Source organism: Spodoptera frugiperda, chromosome 21 (genome assembly GCF_023101765.2).
Source record: "Spodoptera frugiperda isolate SF20-4 chromosome 21, AGI-APGP_CSIRO_Sfru_2.0, whole genome shotgun sequence".
NCBI classification, from domain to species: domain Eukaryota; kingdom Metazoa; phylum Arthropoda; class Insecta; order Lepidoptera; family Noctuidae; genus Spodoptera; species Spodoptera frugiperda.
The window spans coordinates 3659945-3670450 of NC_064232.1; the positions used below are offsets into that span (position 1 = coordinate 3659945).

General features: G+C 38.3%; 2 protein-coding genes across 2 annotated transcripts in view; both read right to left on the reverse strand.

Annotated features, from left to right (window-relative positions):
* The window catches only part of LOC118280488 (43 kDa receptor-associated protein of the synapse homolog), a 124478-nt gene that overhangs the window by 11418 nt on the left and 102554 nt on the right, over window positions 1–10506 (reverse strand). The window lies entirely within an intron of this gene.
* On the reverse strand, window positions 5674–9605 carry LOC118280356 (coatomer subunit gamma). The gene is made up of 2 exons (XM_035600349.2): window positions 8984–9605; window positions 5674–7962 (listed from the first exon to the last, which is right to left on the reverse strand). Exons 1-2 carry the CDS (start codon window positions 9527–9529, stop codon window positions 5914–5916), a joined length of 2595 nt encoding a protein of 864 aa, XP_035456242.1. The 5' UTR covers window positions 9530–9605; the 3' UTR covers window positions 5674–5913.

Below are 10506 nucleotides of genomic sequence, written 5' to 3' on the forward strand. Positions count from 1 at the left end.
TCCGTAGAATCTAAATTTAGATATAAAAATATGTACATACATGTATGTATGTTTTTGAAAGTGTAGGATACATACTAATATTACAAATGCGAAAGTTTGTATGTTTGTTAGTCCTTCACGTCAAAACGGCTGATGAAGTAAAATTTGGAACAAGGGTAGTTATGTTCTTTTACCCCACGGGAATACGGGCGAAGCCGCTGGCAGAAGCTAAAGTTTCATATAATTATTAGCTTAAAGCTATTTTTCTATACTGATTTTGATTTCTATATAAAATTAGATTTATAGTCGATATTTCTTTCTTGGTATTACCCCATACCAAATATGCGAAATTGTTTTTCTTGTAGCATTAAAACGAAATTCTGATTTTTCGATAGTTTGACTATAAATACCATTTTTTTTTTATAATAACTATCATTAGACATACTAAATTAACTAAAAATCACGGTTTACTCACATACATTAATGGAGAAAAGCTCTACTAGTTTCGAGTCACAGAGGGACTCTTCATCATGAGCAGTGTCCGCAGACGCGGCGACGTTTTAATTTTCGTGAGTAAACCGTGATTTTTAGTTAAATACCATTTCGACGGTTAAAACGAAATAGGGTATAAGCGACAAAAAATTTAATGTTTAGGAGAGCCGTTTAAACTCGTCGGTCGTCGAAAGAATACTAGGAAAATGTTTATTTTTTGTTAGGCTATAAACGCCAAAAATGTCATCGTAGAGCCATGAGAGTAAGCGCATTCGAAGGAGCGGAAAATTTTACGTAGGATTTTTTTCCTTTTGATTTTGTCTCAAAGTACGTATTATTATTTTTTGGAAATATTTTAATAAAAATATTAAGCTGACATGTTTTTTTTTTTGTTTAAAAATGTGTTTTTTTTTAATATATGATTATAAGTAGTCTTATAAGTTACATTTATAGTTATAAGACTTAATTGACTGGATCTGTTATCTTTTTTAATGTTTAAAACATTGTTAATCGTTTTTTTTTTTTTAGTTTTAAGGTGATTTGATAATAAAACTTGTATGATTCATTTCTTGTTTTATTTCGTAGTTTTTTAACATTAATACACCCTAGTACACCCTTTACATGAGAATAGGATAGCTTTTTAAGGGGGGAAATCATCCAATGTCTTCTGTTTTCTGGGCGAGGCGAGAGGGAGTGTTAGACTCTTACTGACTAAAAACCACCCCGTTCCTACTCCTGCTTGTCGAGCCGGAGCCACGATAAACCCGCTAGGTAGTCCGCAGCTCCGGATCAGCAGATTAGCTTAGGACTTATTTTGTCCTAATCCTAAATCTAGCAATATCTCAAAAACTAGAGGTCTTAGCTAAAAATTAGTAATGTTCGTAACCCCTCCCTAAATACTTTTGACTCGCTGTTGAGTTTTGTATAGGTAGGTATGTGGTGTTTACGTAGTAAAGGATAACTCAGATGATGCAAATAAGTAGAAGTATATTTTGATTACTGAGTACAACTGTTCCCGACAGAATATGGAGGGTGAATAAAAAACTAAAATACATAATGTGACTTATGGTAGTACTATAGATATGATGTAATTATTGTGCAATTCTAATCGGTTCCAAAAGTAGAGCAATAGATAGGTACATGATTCATAGAGTAGGCACAAACTTCTATAAAAGACATTTTTTTATGGTAAAAACCGGTAAACGAACAGACGGATTACCTGATGGTAAGCAATCGCCGCCGCCCTTGACACTCTAAACACCAGAGGGTGCGTTGCCTTTTGCGGCTTAGGAAATTAAAGGTTGTTGGGAATCGGGGATTTAGTTGGGGGAATTAGGCCTCTGGTAACCTCACTCACACAACGCAAGCGTTGTTTTACGTCGGTTTTCTGTGTGTAAAATGGGCCTATTTCTAAAATAAAATAGGTATTCTGACAACGAAGGATACGTTTGAAAAACAAAATGTGATGAGTGAGCACAAAATTTTACAGCTGAGAATATAGCATGATAGAAAATTGGGAGGCTGGCCTGTGCGCCAAAATAGGTTTAGGGAACAGAGAGTAAAGTTCCCTAAGAAAAGGAGGATCCTCCGACCGTGATCAGCCTGGCGGGCTTTCTGCCCAACTGTTGTTCGTTGGGATTTTCTATCCGTATTAATTAGCAGGTAAACTTCATATGTGCGATGCAGGATATTTATGACGTCATCCGTTGATTTGCTCGTCGATAGTCTATGTGCGACTTCTGTCATCTGTCACTTGTCAGAGTGTCGCCACATAGGTATAGCAAGGACCCTTAGCTCCGATTCACCGGCTGGAATAAACCAACCAATCAAGAAAGGATCGTTAGAATTTAAGTCCTGCTGTAGCTGACTGCCTCGTTGGCCGAGTGGTTGCAAGTGCGACTGCCGGGCAAGGGGCCTCGGGTTCAATTCCCGGGTCGGGCGAAGTATTCCTGGGCTTTTTTCGGCTTTTTCGAAAATTTCTCAGTGGTAGCACGGAGTCTGGAAATGTGTCCGGTATGTGGCAATAGGCTCACCACCTATTACATGGGACTTACAACAGAAATTGCAAAAAGTGGGTGTACACAGTGGCATTACGTGCCATAATGTGTACCTCGCCTCTGCTTACCCCTTCGGGGATTAAACAAATATTATTATACTGCCTCGTTGGTCGACTGGACCACAAATGTGACAGTTGTGGGTACGATTACAGGCGGGTCGGTGTGACTTTCGACTGTGCATGGTTTATGGCAATAGATTCACTCCTTGTGACACATGAGTAGTAAAAATAGGTCTTATTTTGTCCACCTGCACCTCTGCCTACCCTTCCCCTGATAAAATGACATAACGTTATATTTATTTTATTGACTAACAGGATGAATTAAAATACCATATTCGTATATATTATTTATATTTATTACAACTAAATTGCTTCTTACATTAAGTACCTATCACTGAATAGGGATGATGACGGGGTATGAAAATTCAAAATCTAATTAGTCCGTCGGTAAGGTAATAAAAAAATATTAGACACGTATTTTTTTATTATGTCATATAAGAAAACAATACTTAGATAACAGGAATCAAAGTTTAGGAGTGGGAGCTAACTACGTCACTATCGAGTATAAAACGTACTCTAAAGTGACGTCACGCGATATTTCAAATCGATATATCTTCGAAAGTATTTGTTTCCGTAAGAAAATAAAAAATACGTGTCTAATATTTTAAAATAATCTACAAGACGGACATTAAAATGAAAATTAGTCATCTACCCTATTATTAAAAGGAAAGGAATGTCGATTACATACAATAACACATTTCTATAAGCCGGTAAACGAGCAGACGGATCACCTGATGGTAAGCAATCAGCGCTACCCATGGACACCCGCAACTCTAGAGGAGTTACAAGTGTGTTGCAAGCCTCTGCTCCGGTAACTTGACTCAGATGGTTTGTCTAAAAATATATGAGGCAATCAAATCATATCATGTTGTTTTTTTATCATTGATTATTATTAGAAAACTCCTTCTTTTTTCTTTTCAGAAATTAAATAAAATATCAAACAAATTAATTTTAAATTACATACTGTTGAACAGTTACAAAAACAAAACAAATAATATAGGGTGCGTTGGGGTAACATCGGACGGATTTTCGAATAGTTGCAAGGATGTTGCAAAAACTTTAATATCTCAATTTTGGTACACAGTAGATTAATGAAAAATAGTGGAAACGAATAATGATTAAACACAGTGTAATTAAAAATTTAATTTATTTATAAATACTCAATACTTTTTGCTTTGCAAGCCTATAAAATCAGGACATTTTTTTTTTAGTGTGATGACGATTTGGCCTTCATGGGGTAAGTTCGGATAACAATTTAAACTAATTTCTAGTGCTAGGAGCACAAGGTGTATGAAAGGAATGTAACCGATCTTTCCTGTACTTTAACATGACATCACAAAAATTTACCTAATACAACAAATATAGATGTTCCAAATTATTATCTCTATTTTTCGTTTAATTTGTCCGATCTTACCCTGCATACCAAATTTCAAAGAAATTGAGTTTCTCAAAGTTTAGATTTATCCACAAGCATTTTTGAAGTGACTGCATATGAGAGTTCTTTATTATTTATTTGCTGCATGGCTAATTCCAGCGCTTCTTTTGTATAAGAAGTGGCCTGCGAAGAGGTTTGGGAGTATTTACGTGGCAACTGAAGGTTGGAAAATCAGCCCTAAGTAATTATTTAAAATTAAATTAAAATCATGTGTAACAAAAGTTTGACAATCACTGCCCATTTTCGAATAGGGATATTTTTGTCCTATCTTTACCCGACATGGGTAACACCGGATTTCAGCCTACAGAGGTAGGAGACAAATCTGGATTAGTTTTATCATATTATCATTGCTCAAAACTTAGTATTTAGGCAAAACCATGTCAAAATAAGCTATACTTTTGCTAAAATATGCAAATAAAAATGTAGGTGAAAGACCGGATAAACAAATATTTTATAAAATTTGCGTTTTTTCTAAAACGGCGCGGTTACACGTCTGTGTTGACCGGAGCGAGTGGTGGTCACCGCGGGGCGGGGCGGGACTTAATGACGTGCCACGCAATGTGATCAGCATTAAAAAATATTGCCAAATAAGTGAGATATTTGATTTGTACGTTCTTACCCCTCCGCCGATCTTACCCCAACGCACCTTAATATATTAAATTTTGACTAAAATATAAAAATTATGAAATATACAAAAGATTTTTCATGATTTGTTCTGTTCACAAAAAAGGGTAAGTAGAAATGTAATTTTAAGAGCAAATGGGGGTTCCGTTTTTGCTTACCAGATGGTACTAATGTGTCTTTATCTTCAATAAAGAATTGGCTAGACACAAACTATATTTTTAAGGGAAAAAATCATCCAATGACTTCTATTATAACTTTCGTGAGACATACTAAATTAATCATTATGTTATCGGCTTACTCACGTAACTGTTTGACGAGGAACTCTACTACTTTCAAGCCATGCTAAAGGCTCATATTCATGAGCAGCATTCCGCGACACACGACGCGGCGATTGTCGCGCTGCTACTGAGCCTCTAGCATGGCTTGAAACTAGTCGAGTTCCTCATCAAACAGTTACGTGAGTAAGCCGATAACATAAAATTAACCAATGACTTCTCTTGCCTTGAGCGAGGCGCGAGGGAGTGTGTATTTAATTCTTAATAGGTATCTATCAAGAATTAAATCTTGATAGGTACCTATCAAGAATTAAATTAAATTAAATTAGTATTTAATTCTTGACAGGTATCTATCAAGAATTAAATCTGGGCAAAAAGACCTAAAGCTACATTTATGCCATCTGGTGGGCAAATAAACGATAGCATTTGCTTGTAATAGGATATATTTGAATCATTATATCTACATAGTACGGAATACAAATGGAACATTATACAAATCACACTTTACATACCTAAATAAAATACAAGTAATACATTATAAGCCAGTCTGAATAATATTTTCTATAGATTTGCTGACTAAAGATGGATTTTGACATAGGCCCCGCGTACACCGGCGGAGCCGCGGCAAAGATACTGAGAATAAACCTTAATTGCTACGGCATATGGTTGAAAATGGCATGCCAAAGATGGGAGGTTTTGTCGTCAATCGTCTTTGCCATGCTGTTTTTATCCTTATGCAATAGTAATCAAGGTTTATTTTAAATTGATTTATTCTCATTATCTTAGCCACGCCTCCGTCGGTGCGCTGGGCCATAAGCTTCATACAAAGTATATTAGTGAGACTGGCTTAAGACTAAGATAAACAGATATTGCTTAATAATATATTTGTCTCTTTCAAACATACGCAGTGCGATAAAGACAGCTATAGGATACCAAGCAACATCTATGAAATTGAACCTTAAGAATGGAATTTTAAAGTCTATTTTGGATTATTACTCAATAGCAGCTAGGAGGAGTTGGGCGATATCTTCTCGAGGGGACCTGGAGACTAATTTCATGGTGACGGCGTTGCCAGCGGCCGCGAGACGAGCCCTAACGAGCACGGGCGCTCCGCCCCTGAAGATACCACCACCCCTAATTTCTTTAACCGCATCCCCCACAATGGCGGCTTTTGGCAACCCTAGATGCTCGCAAACCGCCTTAGCAGCCTCATTCACATCATTCTGAGACAACACAAACGTCTCACTAGCCTCAGGGGCATTCGCTACCCTCTCCCAAGTCTGCTCCCAATCATCAGACCCTGCCCTCGCCCTGATCTGATCCGCACAAGTCATTTCAAACTCCTCCAAAGGATAGGAGTCTGAATACCCTTCTCCTGGGTCTGGTATACCCGTGGTGGGGTCACAATCGCGCACCAGGAACTCTAAAGTGGCTCCGAAGGTTGCAAGACTGTCGAGGAAGACGCAAGGGTACTCGACAACCAGGAATACGCTTCCAGGTTTGTCATAGACCAATTTCTCGCAAGGCACCACGGTCTTAACCTCATATTCGCCTGGCACTTCAAGTTTAACGCAGACATGTTCTAACAGCTGATCGCTAAGGGTGTTTACACATTCGAACTGGAAAATCACGTGCCTAGCGTAAATGTGCTTGATTAAACGCACCCTGTACTCCGTCTCGGCTTCAGTCAGATCGATTGGCAAATTCGTCTTGAACAGAGCCCCCAGTCTCTCGATCCCTGGTATCTTTGCTAGCTGTTCGCCGTATATCTCCTCGATGGACATCTGTACTGGTTTACGGATTTCGATTTCGACGATCGGTTCCTTGCTTTCCTTAGCCTCTTCTTCTGCAGGAACTGATAGTAAGTTGAAAGGATCATCAGGCGTTGTAGCCAGATGGTCTCTTAAAGCCTTTTCCAACAAAACTGGGTTTGGTTTCGGTACGTTGACGATATAGTCGTTTATCAGCTGCTGGTCTCCGGTGTCCAGGATCGCGCTGTAGTAGATCGCTCTGTCCCTGACCTCATCTTCCTCATCAAGTTGGCATCGAGCGAGCAGCACGCTGATGTTTGGCAAGAGCTCCGGCCTTTGAGCCCCAAACTGCGCCACGGCGGAGACAGCAGCCGCGCGAACAGGGCCAGACTCCAAAATCACTCTGTTATAAATAAACCGTATGTACCTAGACGGTTGACGGGATTTTGGACCTTCTCGTCCTAACAAATGCAGGATACGGACAGCCAAAGCCGTGTGCTCACAATCCTCAATGAATTCGCATAGATGAGCAAGACCTGTCTCCTTCGCTTCAGCGTTTTCCTCGACTAAAGCGATGATGGCATCGGCGATGGCCGCCTTGTACTCTAAACCACCTTCATCGCGTAACATACCAGCTAAGAAGGCAGCCAACGACTGATGCTTCCTCGGGAACTTCGTGCACAAACGCCGGATAGCTCGGACGACGACAATTTTGAATTCATCCGATATTTCGGAGACAAAACTTGATATCTGTTTCATTAGTCTGTCGACCGAACTCTCAGCGCCCGTCGCAAGCAACGTGGTTACCGCTAGAGTGGCCACGGAGCGATTCGGATCAGAAATGAGATTCTCAAGATCAACGGCGCAGGCTGCCACTGCAGTCGGATGTTTAGCTGTCAACCTGGCGAGGGTTCTTGCTCCAGCGAGCCTCAGAGACGCCTTAGAAGACCCACAGAAGAGTTGCAAGACTGAGACAGCAGGCGCTAGGTCTCTAGCTGTCTTCCTTAAGTTAACAATCGCATGAGCTGCTTCATAGATCACCATTTCTGACTTATGGCGCAAACAACACTCAATAAACTCGATGTAGGGTTGTGCTGCATCAGAATCGTCATCTTCTACCAGTTGAGCTGCCAAACGGATTAAGAGGCATAAAGCGTAGGGGGACTTTAGGGGAGCCCTAGCTAACCGAGTGACTAGTTTCACAGTAGACAGCTTGTCGTTCCTTCTGGATCCAGCGACGACACCCAGCGCGTGGTAGGAGACCATCGCGTTCTCTGAGCTGATGGCTTCCTGTAAAACAATGAAATTGGAAGTAAGAATGTGTTTTTATAAACATTACTACAGGTATTGTTAATCGATTTGTAAAAAACAAACAGACCATTTCTTAAATTTATAATACTGGAAATACTATATTTTTATAATAACTATGAGACATACTAAAATTCTCCACTAATGTATGTGAGGAACTAAACCATGATTTTTTAGTTAACTGGAAATATGTTTTCTCAAAGTTTTACATGAGTTAGATTGTTACTTGTATGGCGTGAGTCAAAATGTAAAATAAAAAAAATATATGAATTTATTGTTATCAGTGGAGTTGATAATGAGTTTTAAATATATTGAGTATAGTATAGTATAGTAGTGCCAAAGCCGGGCAAGGGGTCTCGGGATCGATTCCCAGATCTAGCAAAGTATTGTTTGGCTTTTCAAAAATTTCTTAGTTATAACTATCAGTACCCATCCTCTGAGAAATCCAAAATTTCAAATGTAATTTAATAAAATGAATACTTAGCTAAAACAATCATAATAGCAGCCATTAGTTAAACTGGCAAGATATTTATCATTCATGTTACTGATAAACTCAAATGATTGAATTTTATGATTAGGTGTTAATGTTTTGGCTTGACTGCTGATTTCAATAACCAATCCTAATCAAAAATCATTAGATTAAGATTGATTTTTGACATTAATTCTATAGAGTTTCTGTCAAAAATGAAGATTGATCCAAAGAATTTGGAAAGATCAGATTGAAATTGTCAGTAAATCATAAAATTTAATGTATATAGGTACTGTACTGTACTAAAAGTATTTCTTTAGTAAACTGATCACAAGAGTGTTCTTATTAACCATTGTTATAAAAATTAGGTCTATCAGTAGTATATTAAAAACTATTTTAACTAATATTAGGTAGTAACTAATGTATGTTCATATTTTAATTTTGGTATGATGCAATTTAGGTAAATTCTAATATAATTACAGATAGCTTTATTAGCTTTATTACAGACAACTATTACAAACAAAAACTACAAACCTGAGCTTCGTTAGCCCATCGGCGGACTAAGTCGGGAGCCGTCGACGACAGATGTAGAGCGGAAACCAGGGCCGCAGAACTGACGGCGGAGTTCTTATCAACAATAGCTTGTTTCATATACCTCTCGATGGCTTGCAGCATCGTACTGTCAGTTATACTGCACAAGGCTCTTATAGCAGCCGCTCGGTACAGATCCTCCTTCCCTGTCATGTCTTTGGTCAGCGAAGAAGTCACTATAATCACATCTTGGGCCAACGTACTCAACTCCTTGATACACAGGTACACCATACGCCGCAACATCACATCTTTGGACTGAAACAGCTTTGTTGTAGCGAAGAATGCCTCTGTAGCTTCCTGTGTAGTGAACTTCTGCTCCCCTTGGTTCAGTAAATACAGGATTTTCGTCAAAATAAGGGAACATTTTCGTGGGTTTACAGGCGATTGATTGAAATATCTCGCTTCTTGCAGGATTATTGTTTTATCCAAGTTCTGGTAAGGATTCCCGCCGCTGTCCTCTTCCTCCTTTTTGTCTCGTTTGAAGCTCATTTTGAGCTTTTTTGGATTTCCGTGAAGGAAATTACTATATGGTGCGGACGAAAGCAGTTTACACGTCACTTGCGCAGTCGAACACAAAAATAAATGTCACTGTCAAAATAATCGCACTACGTTTCGTTATTCCTAGGTATAATGATAAAATATTGATTACGTTTATTACGATAATCGTTATGTATTATTTCTTATCTAATTTCGTATAAAATTATATTTAAATGTTATGAAGATAATTTATATTTATTGTTTTACAAATAAAGGAATTAATAATTTAATTTTGTAAAACTTCTAAACGGAAAATTATACTTTATTTATTTATTCATTTTCTGAACACTGAGGTACATATTGGATAGTGTTCGTTGATGTTCGTGTATAATCAGGCAGTAAGCTCGCCCCTCATTTTAACTATTGAATTATTTTATTATACTGTATATATTTAAGAATCTTACTAATATAATAAATGCGAAAGTTTATGAGATTGTGTCTTATTCAATTATATTAAAACGGCTGAAGGGATCGGGACGAAATTGGGACAGGGGTAGATTATGTTCTGGAGTAACACATAGGATACTTTTTATCCTTTTTAGCCGAAGCCGATGATAGAAGCTGCATGAACGTAAATGCAGTTAGTTCAGCAGAATTATGTGAACTCTCTTGAACACTATTTTTTTACGGACTGATATCTTTCTTCTGGCATCGTTTAATTCCATTTACTCAGCCATGGGCTAAGGTTTTTTAACCTAGTCAAAGACTCCTTCAATTTTATTATCACTTATCAGGGCGGGAATCAATCGTGTTGTCTAAGCTATCGCTAAGAATCGAACTCACAACACGTTTGCGGCCGCCGGTCGCCCAGCCACCGCACCAACCGTGCAGTCATATTATTATTCAATTATTGAATATTATTTTCGGTTCTTTCTTCTAAGCTCGGCTATCGGGCTGGATTTTAGGGTTAGTATGGGCCAAAGCCAAGT